A 16083-nucleotide genomic window follows, 5' to 3' on the forward strand; every position below is an offset into this window, starting at 1 on the left:
ATGAATGAATTAGTATGGACGAAGCCGAGAGCAGCTGAAGCAGCACTCGCTCAGAGTGAGACTCTACGGCGTCGGCGTATGAGCATTTAAAAGAGTTTTACGTTAAAGTCAGTACTGACTCAGATGGAAAAAATCAAACGTTTGCCTGTAAACTGTGTCCGCCCGGTTTGAAAAAGCAAGTCCGTACATCGACGACGTCGACAACAAACCTTAAACGGCACATTGAGAATAAGCACACGACTAGCCTTTCACGGTATGTGCGAGTGGCGAATAAAAAAGAGAGCCAACACAGATCCACTACCACCCAGATCCCATTAACATCGTACAGGAGACAAATAATAGCTCGCAGCAACGTATTGAAAAAAGAACTATAAACTATAAATTAGTTCATTTTTGAAACCATGAACTTTAGTTCAACATTTTGAATTATGAACTATGAACTGAACTAGTTCATTTTAAAATGTGTGAACTGTGAACTGAACTAGTTCATGTAGAAAGTGAACTTTCCCAACACTGTCCATAGATCTCTTCATGTTGCTCTCAAAGTGCACCAGATTGATGCTTTTAACTTCAATATTTAAAAATAAATCTTCCCGGGGGAGCATGCCCCCGGACCCCCCTAGAGGATGTCCATATGCCGTGAGCTGATATCGAGCCTTCATTGTAACAGTTGTGGGTAAACTGTGTATATGCGTGTGGGGAGTGTTGCAGTAGAACATTCCCCTGTAGCGACCGGTACATTAATGGGAAACCCTAAATGTTTGAGCACCCTCTATGAAACGTCAAGCTACCCCACAGCACCCCCAAAAGAAATCTCTGGCGCCGCCACTGAGCCTGACTATTTGTGTTGGGGGGGCCCGACTTTTTTTTTCTCCAAAGGGGGGGCCTGACAGAAAAAGTTTGAGAACCACTGAGTTAGATAATTCAAATAATGAAACAGGCATTTAAAGGGTTAAAATCCAGGTTTTCTTTTTCAAATGTTTGGTAGTTTTGAGCACGTTAGAAGTTGTTTAAGTGATTCATGAAAAAAAAAAAAAAAGTAGAAAAAAATATTGATGTATGATTTAATAGCAGTTTTTTTGGGGCGTGTACATTTTTGCCACGAAGGGGTCCGGAGGGTGAAAAATGCATCACGAGAGTATACAAAACATGTAAGAGTAAACAACAATGGATTTCAAAAATGTGACTCAAAAGAAGATGCCAAAAGCTGTTCCACAGCTGAAATGATCACCAAATCAACAAAAGAAAGTCAGGAAAAATGTACAAAAATGCCCGAGGAGGGCTCAAACAAAGGGATACAACCTCCTCCACCAGTCAAAGTCAGCATTCTTTGAGATTCTGATCCTAAGAAAGGACATGCAGCGTAGATAGGAGCGTCACTGTTCAAAGGGTGGGACCCCTGCCAGGAGGGATATGTTTTTGGTTCAGTTTGGTTGTCTGCAGTAGTGGTTAACTATATGACACACATTGAATGCTTTGAATCAAGCAGTGTATTTTAAATCAAACAAAAACACATACACTTTAGGTGAAGACACAGAGCAGGGGAGTCAAACTCATTTGAGTTCAGGGGCCAGATACAGCCCATTTCATCTCAGTGGGCCTGACCAGGCAAAGCATAGCATAATAACCTATAAATAACCACAACGCCAAACTGTTCCCTTTGTTTTAGTGCAAAAAAATACATTCTGAAAATGCTCACATTTAATGAACTAACTTTTTACAGAACATAATGAACAACCTGACATTTCTAAAGAAAGATAAGTGTAATTTTAACAATATGATGCCTCCGTTTATCATTTACACATGTTAAAACGTACAGATCACACATAAAGTCTCAATATTCCATATATTCCTTGGATAAGATCTAGAAATGATTTTACATTCCTTTCCACATCTGTGTAGTAATCCTGACCACCTGAGCTGACACATCACTGTACAAACTTTTTTGTGCAGTTCTCTGTAATTGTACACTTTGTACATCCTGTGGGCCGGATTGGACCCTCTGGCGGGCAGGATCTGGCCTGCAGGCCGTATGTTTGACTCCCCTGGCACAGATGTGTCTCTCAACCACATATTCCCTGCTCTGTCCGGCAGGCGAGCGAGGGTCCTCAGACTCCGAGCAGCTCCTCTCCTCCTCCTCCTCCTCCTCCTCAGTGTGCGGACGTGGACCTGGAGGAGCAGCAGCTGAGGCTGAAGCTGCACCAGATGACGGACAACATCAGCGACCACAGCCTGAGCTCTGACGAAGACGAGCCCACTAGGCCACTGTCCTCCCAGGACATCCCAGCATGGAGGAGCCACGAGGCGGACACCAAGCCCAGCAGAATACCTACCAGCCCCCCGTCCAGAAGCAGCATCATCCTGTGCAGACTGGAGGAGGAGCAGCCTCAGCTCACCGACTCTCAGAAGGTACAAATGTCTATTAAAAAAAGCGCAACATCAGCCTAGAAAATGACGACCACACACAAGCATTTAATGCCATCTTTGTCATTCACATACATAATGTAGTGCACATGTGGTTTTTTGCATATACTGTAATATAAGAAAACAGCCTAGCTCATGAAATTCCATTTGCAGGAATCCACTCTACTGGAGTCATACATCTAGTCACTCAGAGTGTTTATTGCTCCTGTGCAACCGTTACGGCCCCTACACACGGCGGCGTGCGTTGCCGCTTCAACGCTTCTGCCCATTCACTTTGAATGGGGTGACGTCACGATTCGCCGAACTGCATTGTGGGAGCAAAGTGTAGCTTCTCTCGCGGTGCTCGCTGCAAAAGTAGAGCAATGTTCTACTTTTGCCGCCTCGACGGAGGCGTCAGCCAATCAAATCCCTCGTATGAAAATCTGACAGTACAAGCAGTAGCCAATCAAACCGGGTGTATGTTGGGAGAGCCAGACCGCAGTTATTTCCCATATGTCAACAAAAGGAGGAGAAAATGATCGTGGCGGTAGGGAATCACCCGGTACTCTGTGACCAGTCCCTCTTTACATACAGGGATACAAACCGGAGGAGCCAGGCATGGGGGGAGGTGGCAGAGACAGTGGGGGAAACTGGTAGGTTTTCGCTTGTTTGGGGAGTTTATATCCAGTGTACTTCGTTTGAATGGACAGCTAGCAAGCATAGACAGTATATTTAGCCAGCATGGATGTAGCATGAATGCTTTGCTTTGTATGTCCGGGGCGGGACATTCATGTGGTTGGTTGTTGGTCGGGCTGCTCGCGTTGACTCCCCAAGCTCAAGACAGGCCCACCGCCAAGCGGCAACGCACGCCGCCGTGTGTCGGGGCCGTTACGGTACGTCCACACAGCAGCTTTAAACAAATCTTCCAACGCTTCTCTGCCCATTGACTTTGAATGGGGATGACGTCACTTTGCCTCGCTTTTCGCCGAACTGCATTGTGGGGGAGCGAAGCGAAGATTTCCAGGATTTCCAGGATTCAAAAGTTGAGCAATGTTCAACTTTTGAAGCTGAGCTGGAAGCGCCAGCCAATCAAACACGTTTATGCAAATCTGACAGTAGAAGCGCTAGCCAATCAAACCACGTGTAAGCAGGGAGAACCAGACCGCAGTTCATTTCCTCATATTCCAAACGAGAAATTACGGTAGCAAATCACCCGGTTCTTTACGACCAGAACTATTAACGGGATACAAACCGGAGGAACCAGGCATGGAGGGAGGTGGCAGAGACAGTGGGTGAAACTGGTAGGTTTTCGCCTGTTTGGGGAGTTTATATATATATATATTGCTCGCATAAAATCCCCGGGGTTTTTTGCTTTGTATGTCGGGGGCGGGAGATTCATGTGATTGGTTGTTGGTCGCGTTGCTCGCAAAACATCCCCAAGCTTTCAGACACGCCCAGATCCAAGATTTTCAAGATTTTTTCAAAGCTGCTGTGTGGACGTACCGGAACAAAGATAGGATTAGAAAAATAACTCAGAAGTTAATGTGCTAAGTTGCCTGAACGGTTTAAACTGGCATCTCTTTCCCTTTCAAAGTCACACAGCTACAGTACTATACTGAGTAATGATTTAGTGTTTTCTATGTATCATTTTACACAGAAAAGTTCAAACTGCATGGCCTCTCTTCAGGATTTAAAGTATCACATAACATAAGCGCTTACAGCAGGAAACCTCCTCTGAAGTCCGAAGCTGATAAGTCCCAGGCTTGTGAAGCTTTTCCAGAGTGACTGAAGGGGGCAAAGGTCAGCTGAACTCTGATCTCCCAGCAGCCCTTGTGCACTGCTTATTGTCAGACCAAATAGTTGTTCCTGCTTTATTGACTACAGATAGCTATGGATGTCAACTCTCCAACAGCATATGATGCTAAGGGAAGGTGTTTTCCTATAAACATACTGAGATCTGTTCCCGGCTAGAGAGGATGTTATATACTGTTCCTATGAAATTGTATTGCTTGACAACAGCTTTGCTCCATTACTTCCTGTCAGCTCATGTGATTGCAACAGTAACAAAACTGGGACACATTTAGAATGATTACAACTGTGAGATAGTCTCCAGGTCTGATTAATCATTTCAGACATGGCTGATCTGGACTATTTCGCAGATATATAGGTGAGAAAGAGATCTGGGATCAGTGTTCAAGGTGGACTATTGCTCCATAACAGGTCATCCTAAACAACAAGTCTTTGGTCATTACCTTCCAAATTAATTCACAAAAGTATTTTTGCTGATCCGAAATAGTTGACAGGACTACAAAAAATGACTGCCTTGCAATCTGCCATATCTTTGTGTAGGCACTACAACCAAGTCCCCAAAATGAAAGCCATTTTGAGAGTGGTTCAATTGTGTAATTACAGACTCAGGGTGCAGCATGTGATGCTATTAGGTACAAAAAGACAGTCTATAGATTAACAAGGAAAAACAAACAGCTGTAAATCAATGTTATAATGTTTTTTGACAACCTAATGTTACTGGAGTCGAGAAGAACTGCAATATTACATTATTTTAGCCCCATTTACATGTTCTGGCTTAGCTGGCAGATGTCTCTAGTGCCATGGCTCTATGGGCCCCTTGGAATTGAAGATTATCGGTTGCTTTTATTCCTGAAAGTGAAACTTTTTGGGCTTCATGTGTGAGGCAACATCTGCCACACTGTCAGTGTAATTAATGTGCTCCACCTTGAACACTGATTCCAGATCTCTGTATCTCCTCTATATCTGCAATGATCTAATAATGGCTGAGATATTGGCCTGTCATAACGGTGAAAAGGCACATAAGCACTACTCTCTTGAGTTGCCTAAAACATGTGTCCCCCGTGTTCAAGGTGTCTTTAATGAATACATACCATGTCCCACCAACCCCACAGCTACTTACTACCACTATTTATGTTTTATTATTTCCTCCCATTTCTCTTGTAGACCCCCCCCCTGGAGAACGGGTCCCAGGCGGGCTTCAGAGGCTCCACAGCCCTCCTGGTTGAGCTGGAGGACAAAGTAGCTCAGGCAGCTGCCAACGTGCAGAACGCTCAGAGCGAGGTGAGGAACAACTGAGGCTGAGATCAGATTAGCGGCCATGTTGGATCTGTTTGATGATAGTGGTCACTCTCTCCTCTCTCCAGGTCTCCTACATAGAGAACAGGATCGCTGCCCTGAACGCTGCCGGCATGCCCATGGACAAAAGAAGACGGGTAAACACATTTCTTTTATTTGAGTCGAAGCAGTTTAAAACCATTATGTTTTCATGTATAAGATGCATAAGGGAGTTATTTTTGGAAGCAGGGCAGCTTTAATTCTACTGGTGAACACTATAGGCTTGTTTGAGATGAGCCAGAACAAGAATGTGCAGGACTGAGATTCAGCATTGGAAAGTGTCGTCAAATCCACATATTTACATAGATGCTCATTTATGTTATTATTCACCATAAATCCAGATATGAAACATAGACTTGTGACTTATTATCTTGAGTCTGAGTCTAAATCTACTCTAATGTTTATTCTAATTGTTCTAGAATATAACAATATAGATAAGTTCTTTCAAGTTTTAAACTCTGCTTGAATGCCTTCGTAACCTTTAGCATCCATCTGTTGGGATTCCACATATTTATTTATCATTACAATAAACAGTATTTTATTCTGTTATTATTTAACTTTACATTCGGATTTTGGCTCATTTTATTCTGCTGGACATATATATAGTTTAATTGTTACGCATGTACCTGCACAGGGTTCACTTCACACCAGTGGCGAGCCGTCAGGGCCCTCTAGGCCCTCTCTGAGGGCCTAAGATATTCTACAAAATAATATTTAAAAACATTAAAAATATATATATTTGTTTTAATATTTGTTTTAAATACTTTTTTAGTTATATTTGTCATTAGTATTACCAAAATAACTTGATTTAATTGTATTTAAAATAACATTTCCATAGAAATAAATCCTTCGAATCTGCCTATTCAGTTTGTGTTAGAATGTGAAGGGTTAAATGAAAGAAGCTCATCTCTGCGAGTTACTGTGAAGAGAGGAGCTGTTGGACGTCCAGCTATGAATTCACAGAGGTCCCGCTATAGCAGTGGTTCTCAAAGTGGGGGGCAGAGGCATGCCAGGGGGGGCGCGAGAGACCAGGAGGAAAAATGGTTATATAAAAAAAAAAAGATTAAAAAAAAAAAATCATAAATTAATAAATAATATGATACAGTACTATTACGTCTGGCTCTCTGTGTTTCATTAAAGCTCGACTGTAATGTTACTTTGATCCGGTTACTTATGGTGTGTGTGTGTGTGTGTGTGTGTGTGTGTGTGTGTGTGTGTGTGTGTGTGTGTGTGTGTGTGTGTGTGTGTGTGTGTGTGTGTGTGTGTGTGTGTGTGGAACGAGCCATTTTGTGTGCGCGAGCGAGAGAGAGAGAGAGAGAGAGAGAGAGAGAGAGAGAGAGAGCGCACCAGTACCGGAGATCGTTATTCTTGGCTTTTGGTGCTAGCGAGCTACACTAACGGATATAAGGAGTTTTTTCAACAACAAAGTGGAGGAGAGTCCTCTCCTGTCAGACTGAGAGACTCAGTGAGCTAAAGGACTCTCTCAGCGTTATCTCAGTGGTTCTCAAACGTTTTGGTCACCATTAATGTAAACAATTATTTCTGAGGCACACGTTTACATGATCATTATAGTTATAAAAAAATAAGAGAATAAATGAAAAACAGGTATGAAATACTATATGACAGTAAAACAAGAATAAAGTTTAAAAGGGTGATTTGGAAAATATCCATAAAGAAAAAGTAAATCTGTTTACAGTTCTGTTTCAAATGGGTGTTGAGAGAGGTATCCATAGATCTCTTCATTCTGCTCTCAAAGTGCACCAGATTGATGCTTTTAACTTCAATATTTTAAAATCTTCCTGGGGGAGCTTGCCCCCGGACCCCCCTATGTGAGGTCCACGCACCACCTATAAAAATAGCACTTTACCCCTGCTTACACCTATATGCCGTGAGCTGATATCGAGCCTTCATTGTAACAGTCGCGGGTACATTGTGTGTGTGCGTGGGGAGTGTTGCAGTAGAACATTCCTCTGTAGCGACCGGTACATTAATGGGAAACCCTAAATGTTTGAGCACCCTCTATGAAACGTCAAGCTACCCCACAGCACCCCAAAATAAATCTCTGGTGCCGCCACTGAGCCTGACTATTTGTGTTGGGGGGGCCGACTTTTTTTTTTCTCCAAAGGGGGGGCCTGACAGAAACAGTTTGAGAACCACTGCGCTAAAGTAACTGAACGAGAGAGTAATGTCAAATGACAGTACAATTGACCAATCATATCTTCCCTCTAAATGGGTGGGTTTTATTATCGCGGACTTTATGACAAGTTCCTCCCGCTGTGGAACTTTTCTTGTTTCCATAGCAACAACAACTTCCTGTCCACAGCGTAAACTCGCCTTCAAAATAAAAGCATGCCAAATTACACTTAAGACATACAACTGCAACGAAAGTAACAAACACAATGCAATATCCTTTTCAATTTCAAGCAACACAAATGGGGTTATTTACAGGTGTTGTTTTGTGTGGTAGAGGGTCGCTTTCCTTTATGCGCTTTGCACCCCGGGCCGTGGTTTTGATATTCCGCTGAAGTATACGCTGTGACTTAATAACTCTTTTTTTTTTTTTTTCGAGGGAAGGGGTCAGAGGGCCTAGGTATAAATGTCACGGCTCGCCACTGGTTCACACACATTCTCTTGCACTATTTTATTTTATTTCTGTTCTTCCTGCACCATTATTTATTCGTATGTCTTATTTATGTTCCATTGTTGAAGATTCCTTTGGCTTAAGAATGTAATTACCATAACTACACTGTAGCTAATGTGCATGACAATAAAACCTTTGAATCTTGAAATATGGACTCGGGATAATTCTGCAGTGGAACAGCTTCTTCTTTCTTTTCTTGACATGGTCCACATCCCCAGGTCCATCAGTTGAACAAGTGTCCGCTGGAGCTCTGTTCATCAGGAGACAAATGGCGCAGTCAGTATATATAAAGTCCTCATTTCAAGTAGCAGCAGCTGACTGTCTCTGACTCTATCGTGAAGGCCAGGGGCCGCCTCTGGTCCTGTTGGAGAAGTCCTGCTCCCTGCCGGGTGTTTCTGCCAGCCCCGAGCAGCAGAGTAGAGTTTCCATGGAAGAGGTTAAAATTACATTGTTGCCAAAGCTGAATTGCCTGATTAAATAACAGCTACTCTCTTATTCATTCATTACATTTTAAATAAGAGAACACAATAGATAATTAAAAGGAACACACTTTAACATTTCAATGAATCAAACATTAACACAAATTGTTAAACTCATAATGAATGAATGTGTGTTCATTCTCACAGCAGATACATATGTTGCAGTAGAGCTATTCTGATTATTTCAAAGATGTTGAAAGTGTACCTGCATTTGTGCATTTGTATATGATGCTTTGTGACAAACTCATTGGTGATGATGTTTTTCTGAGTCTACTTTGTTCTCTGGCTTGCTCTAAGATCACCGGAGTTCAGTAGCCGACAGGTGCACATGTGTGACAACGGCCCAAAACACTTCCATTAGGAGAAACACGCGGCAGCTTCAAAATCAATACAAATGTGCTAAAGCATGTGAAAATGTAGAAACATCTGCACCAACTTGACAACACATGCAGCATTTATACACATATTTACCAACTTGAGGAAACATGTGCAACTTTTACTAAGAACGCTGCATAACCGAAACGCTGCAAGAAGCTCAAAACACAATGGAAACCAGGGGACACTAAAGAAACTGTCTCCGTCAGTGGTTCTCATAACTGTAAGTGTTTGTCAGTATATCTGAAATGACTAGGTTAGCTAGGTTAGCTAGCTAGCTAACAGCAGACCTGCAGTAACATCAGAAGGAGTCATGTGATCACATTGTTGAAATAAGACCATCAAACATTTTAGGGAAGTTTCCAACAACAGAGGCAGTTGTCCAGCTTTATAATCCTGAACATCACCAAGCGCTCAGGTCCCAGCTGTGTGTGTCACTTTTTAGTGTCCCCTGGTCTCCCAGCTGTGAGCGTCACTTTTTAGTGTCCCCTGGTCTCCCAGCTGTGAGCGTCACTTTTTAGTGTCCCCTGGTCTCCCAGCTGTGAGCGTCACTTTTTAGTGTCCCCTGGTCTCCCAGCTGTGAGCGTCACTTTTTAGTGTCCCCTGGTCTCCCAGCTGTGAGCGTCACTTTTTAGTGTCCCCTGGTCTCCCAGCTGTGAGCGTCACTTTTTAGTGTCCCCTGGTCTCCCAGCTGTGTGTGTCACTTTTTAGTGTCCCCTGGTCTCCCAGCTGTGAGCGTCACTTTTTAGTGTCCCCTGGTCTCCCAGCTGTGAGCGTCACTTTTTAGTGTCCCCTGGTCTCCCAGCTGTGAGCGTCACTTTTTAGTGTCCCCTGGTCTCCCAGCTGTGAGCGTCACTTTTTAGTGTCCCCTGGGGATGTGACGTTGGCGAACGATCCGATTCTTTTGAAAGGCCCTTTGGTACGAACCTACGAACGAAGGGAACCGAGTCCCCTTTTTAATGTTGGTTCACTGCCTGCCACAAATCCACTCGCCTTTAAAGGAACTTGCTTTCCTGAATGAAAATGTTCCATAGATGATGGCATAACGCATGCTGCTTGAGCAGTAGTTTGGCTGCCTGAGAGATGTAGCAAGTTATACATTTTCTGTGAGTAAAAGTAGATTTCTGGCGAAACAGTCAATCATTATCCTGGTGATTATTTCGCAGATAAACATATTAACCCCGTTAAAAAAATGGCTCTTTTGAAAGGCTCTCGGAAAGGAACGGAGCTATAAGATCATTCCCATTGCTAGTGTCCCCTGGTCTCCCAGCTGTGTGCCTCACTTTTAGTGTCCCCCTCGTCTCCGTTTGTATTTTCAGCTTTTAGTAAACGCTGCGCATGTTTCTTCAATTTGACGAAGATATTTCTTAATTTGCGTGTTTTTGGCACATTAGTGTTTTTATATTTGCATTGTTTTTTAAAGTGCAGCGCATTTCTCCTAATGGAAATGTTTTGGAGAGTCAATTGTTCTAGCACATTAAAGTTATTTATAACGTATTACATTTATTAAGTATTCAGTCAGGAAATGGTGTCACACTTAAATGTATACTGATAGCTAAGCGCGCTGCTAATAATGTTCATCTCAGCGGTGGGATTTCTACTGCATACAATGGTACAGATACTCTGCCTTCACAGTCAGGTCAAACACTCGGAGCTCCGATTGCAATTTGCTACTTGTGTTTACTTTGAGGCAAGCTGCAGCCGATATCAAACAAGCCCAATAAGTGAACTTGAGTATGGTCCCACCTGTGGCCCCACCCTTATAGATTCAAATCCAGCAATAAGATAATCTGTCTTCTATAATGTTTCTCCCCTCCAACGGGCAAGCTGCATGACAGGCCACACATTTCCCACATTCTGACTTTGGATCTCTTCTTTTTGTTTCCCTCTTTGTGTCTTCTAGTCTGCTATCCCAGTCCAAGAGAGAAGACTTTCCCACCACGTTCCCACAAGTAAGAACGCTGGAGCATGATCCCCAGGGCCGCCTGACTCCGAACATCTTAACCTTGTTAAACTCACAGAACATGATGATCTATTTCGCTAGCTGATAAACACTGTGTCCTGTTGTACTGCAGTTGTAATGTTCCCAGCTGTGTGTCACATAGTCAACTTCTACACATGCAGAACCCACCGGCATGTTATAATGGAAGTATGTGTGCAGATAGAATAGCGGTTGTATAAAACACGTGTTATATTATGGTAAGCGTTTGCTACTGGGAAGCTGTACTTGGCCATTTGGAAAGTATTGATGTTGAGATGAGACCGAATGCCTCAAATTCACATTCAAAATGATGCCTTTCCAATAGTGTCTTCCTCATCTGTTATCTTGTACATTCAGGTTTGTGGCAAAATGACATAGAAAACCAAAATGTAGCTTTGTAACTGTGCTAGCAGTAGATTGTGGATGTACATGTAGTTGCTGTGTGTCTCCAGGCCAGGTGGAGAGCTTTGTGAGGAACTCCCTCTACAGGGGCTCGCTGACACAGAGGAACCCCGTGGCTAAGCCCCAAACCAAGGCTACCTGTGCGGTATGGCCCCCCATATGGTGCAGTGAAGAGTTCAGTTCCAACATATATAGCTATATAAATCATCTATACTGACAAAAGTATTTATAACAACAACAACAACAACAACAACAACAACAACAACAACAACAACAACAACAACAACAAAAAGGTGTAACATTTATTTTAAAGAGATATTGATCATTCAAGGTTGGACTTTTTGGGCAAATGATCTTACTCATGTTCTTGCCAAGAGTAAGACGAGAAGATTAATCAGCTGTCATGTCTGAATGTTAGTTAGATAGCTACTGTGGAGCCAGGAAGCAATTAGCTCAGCGGAGCAGAGACTCCGGAGACAGCGTCTCACAGCTCGTCTGGCTTCTCCTGAACCTAAACCTTTGCACACCAGCCCTTAAGAAGTTGTTTAATAAACAAATAGCTAAGCTAACTGGCTGCTAGCTGTATCCTTATGTTTAACAGACAAACAAACGTAACAGTCTTTTCTCTTGCCAAAAAGGCACATAGGTGTATTTCCAAAAAATGTCCGCTATCCTAAAAGATCTTGTTCTTCCCAAATGGATGTATTGTTGGAAACGAACTCTTCATTTACTGGTTGAACTGCGCTTTGACTTCTACTGGTGGACTATCTGGTGTTTGGTTTCTAATCAGGCTCTCTGATCATTTTAATTCATTGTATTTTCTTCTGTTGTTGATTCCTCTGTCTTAATCAAACTTACAAATTCTGTGCAATTCTCACTTTACAGAAAAAGTATGATCACTGTGCCAACTCTATTCTGGATGTTTTCTTTTAAACATGTCTTTTATTGACCTATAGGTATGATGTCATGCATTGCATGGATAATGCCAAAACATTTAACAACTATCACAGGTAATGGTAGATATGGGGGAAACAATGAGCATGCCCCTCGTGTTTCTATGATTATTTAAAACACATGTTGCCTCCCACAGATCTGTCTGATCTGCTTGGGACCGACAAGGTCTCTGAAAACTGCCAAGAAATAACAATGAACACCTGAATGGCAGCATACATTATAAATACCAGGTGCATCCTGTTCAAAACAATTCTTTAACTATTATTAATACGTTTGAGGGAGCCAAATGCAATAATTAATTAAAGCTGTTGTCTACATTCCAACAATCAAGGACAAATACACAGCTATAGTTCACTTTTAAATGAGGGTTTTAAACCGGCATCTTGGTCATTGACATGTGAAACTATGCACACTGAAGTGCCGACCCCTCTATTGGCCTCACAAGCTGCATCCTGTGGCCGTCACATGTATGATTGGAGTAAAGGAAGCCAGATGACAGTATAACGAGCGACAAAGTTTAAACTTGACCAAGTTGCTTTGTTTTAATTCACAACATTAACCACGCTTTGAAGTCTTCAGAAATACACTGTAAATTGAAAAGTGACGTCAAGGGGTCCCGATCAAGAATCAGTGACATGCTTGAAGTGATTGACATTGACTGAAGCTATTAAATCAGAATCAAAGCTCCACAGCCCTCTCTGCACATTCGAGTTATTTTAATATGAAACAATAGATGGGGTTGATTACCCCTGTAATGTGATTTTATAGGCAGGGTAGGTAAGAATGGAGAAACCAGCTCGAGTGCGCTAGAATTTGAAAGCACGCAGCCGAAAAAATCTACCTCTTCCTTCAGACTTCCTCACATGCGGCTTTCACACCAGCGCTTTTCAGTTTCTAGCTCCGAGCGGGAGCTTTTCTGGTTCAGCTCCGGTTTCCCTTTTCAGCTCCCGCTCTGTGCACACCGCCCACTGGCGCCCAGAGCTGCCCCTGCTGCGTCATGACGTCACCGTTTACATCGCTGATTTGCCCCCCAACGGCAGCCATTACCGCAGCTCACAACAACAACAACTGCGTCGGGTCGATGATCGTGTTGCTTTTAATCACACGAAGCCAGAATAAATTGAATAACGACTTCTCCAACCTTATGCTTTTCTCCAGAGCGCCGTGGTTCATTGTTTATTAATGTGTTTCTGCAGCATTTACCGACCGCTGCAGTGCTGGCTGCTCTTCCACGGGAGTTTATTCTCCCGTTAGCTCCCGGTTAGCTCACACTGCAGCGGCCGCTCTAAAGTATTCACTGTCCGACTCACACAAGCAGCTGATGCATATCCCCAGTTCCCCTTAGCCTAAGTGAATGTGTGCCAGTCTGAATTGACACTGTTTGGTATCACAACGCTGTTATGAAAGTTTCTCTGGTATAAAACGGGTGATGTTGGCATAGCAACCGAAGCTAAACTGACTACTTGCATCCGATAGCTGCAATAATACAAAACAACACGTCTGCCTCTCTCCACAATGATCGATAACAGCGAACGGATGGTCAAAGTAAGGCACAAATAAACAGAACCACACGAAGCCTGGTTAGTGTTGCCTGACTTTATAAAGTGTGTTTATAAGCACTACTGCTTGTAGGCAGGCATAACAGTCGACCCATGGGAGGTGGGTTTAGTTTCCTGCACGCCTCGACGTAAGAGAGACGTAAGCGACGCCACCTCTTAGCTCCAAAGCTCTTGCCTCTGGACCGACAATTTTTTGGAGCTGGAAATGAAGCGGATTCCGGAGCTAAGAGCCGGCGCAGCTCCGGTGTGAACAGGAAAAACCGGCACTTTTCAGCTCCAGCTCCGAGCCGGAGCTGAAAAGGCGCTGGTGTGAAAGGGGCAACAGAGCCCCTCCTCCAACACACACGAACGCGCACATGACCAATGAGGACACGAGATAAATGTGTGCACGAGATGGAAGGCATCCAGCTATCTGCCGCGGGCCGAGGCAGATGATTTGTCGTGCTTTTTGCAGCGCCACGGCTTCCACAGATTAAATGTTTTTATGTATTTATTGTTAAAGCACTTAATATATGCATTGCTATCGGGATGTTAAGAGCATTCCATGGAATATAACTAAAAGTGTTTCTGAAATGAATTACCTTCCCCACCTTTAATATCATTTCCTGTTCGTTTATTTTCTTCAGCCTGAGTAACCATTCACAACCCTCGCGTTTCACACAATGATTCAGAGGTCGTCAACAGGTTTCTAATGCTTTGTAGTTTTCTTTTGTATTTGTATCTCAGTTTCTCTGAATCATGTTATGGCTAATAATAATACATTCATTAACCCAATCAAAGCAGAGTGTAATGATCAAACAGCCAATCAACGCCTGGCCTCTCTCTGTTGCAGAAACCAGTGATGACACAGGGACAATGAGGAGGAGGCTGAGCATCATGTGACCACATATATATATATATATATATATATAAAATGTTTCCTTGTGATATTGTTGTTTTATCTTACTGTGATATATCCATACCATATTTATAGTAAACTGTTAGTATGTGCACGTCTTAGGCTGGACTTTGATTTGTACGCACAGTAATGCATTCAACTGTGCTGTTTTAATCTCAAATCTAGATATGAGTTATGTGTTTACATGAAAACATACACAAATATATTTATACATACATAAAATAAACATTGTAAATTGTGTCATTTGCAGAAGGTCCAAAAAATGTGCAATACCAAACTACACATCTATTTTGAGATGGTTCTTCTGTTTTTACATTGTGTGGGGTTTTCATACAACGTAGCTTGTTTCTTATTATTAGGAGTAAAGTTATTACAGTTGTTGTGGTGTATATCAATCAATACGTAGCTTTGCTTTATGCACTTCCTACTGTGCATTATGACAATATCTAAAAGGAATTCATTGTATGTTCTCTGTACAGTATATGGATGCCAGATGAAATGGACGTTAACTACTTCTATATGATCAGTAGTTTTATATTATTATTATTACATGTCACTTGTTAGACGCTTTTATCCAAAGCGACTTACATACTCAATACTGTGGACAATCCCCACGGGAGCACTTTGGGGTGAAGCGTCTCAGGGACACAACGACATGCTGACTACAGTGGGGTTTGAACCTGTGACCCCCTGATCCCAACTCCAAGGTTCTATCCACTGCGCCACACGCCTCCAATTGTTATATTAGCCTGCATGTCGTCTCTCTCCACTTTATCTTATTTATGTCCTTCACAAAAAAGATTCTAAAATTGGGATTTATTTTTGTTCTTGTATAATTGAACAATGTTTTTCTGATATTTAGCGAACTATAAAATCAAATAGTATACAAATTTGACATAAATAAATCATACATTATTTTTTGACACTGTTTGAACATAGAGATTGGTGACAACAATATATAAAATGGTACTTTCATTTTTTTTCCATTTGATGTTTTTGTTAAAACTCTAATTATATGTGTAAATCTAGTAACACTGTTTGTCTCCCTAGTCTTATTAAATTGTTTACAAACTAAACTGACTGTCATCTTTTTCGTCCTGTTCAATGGCGTTTGTTTGAGAACACTGATGTGATATCACACACAGTAATCTGTTCCTTTGTGCAGTTCTCTTGTCTTGGTTGCCTCCTCACAGCAGAACTGATGTCTTTGTTCACCGGTGTTACCTTCACACCCGCGTGTTAGGTTC

The 16083-nt window shown here is 42.4% G+C and overlaps 1 protein-coding gene across 1 annotated transcript in view; it reads left to right on the forward strand.

Annotated features, from left to right (window-relative positions):
- The window catches only part of mlphb (melanophilin b), a 68180-nt gene extending 52324 nt beyond the window's left edge, over nt 1–15856 (forward strand). The window contains exons 11-16 of the mRNA XM_034110413.2: nt 2095–2409; nt 5377–5493; nt 5577–5645; nt 10946–10994; nt 11476–11570; nt 14771–15856. Of these exons, the coding sequence (XP_033966304.1) occupies nt 2095–2409; nt 5377–5493; nt 5577–5645; nt 10946–10994; nt 11476–11570; nt 14771–14797 (672 nt within the window). The 3' untranslated portion in view covers nt 14798–15856. The remainder of the gene's footprint in view (nt 1–2094; nt 2410–5376; nt 5494–5576; nt 5646–10945; nt 10995–11475; nt 11571–14770) is intronic.
- Nucleotides 15857–16083: the final 227 nt, after the last annotated feature.

This window comes from Pseudochaenichthys georgianus, chromosome 21 (assembly GCF_902827115.2).
Source record: "Pseudochaenichthys georgianus chromosome 21, fPseGeo1.2, whole genome shotgun sequence".
Classification (NCBI taxonomy): domain Eukaryota; kingdom Metazoa; phylum Chordata; class Actinopteri; order Perciformes; family Channichthyidae; genus Pseudochaenichthys; species Pseudochaenichthys georgianus.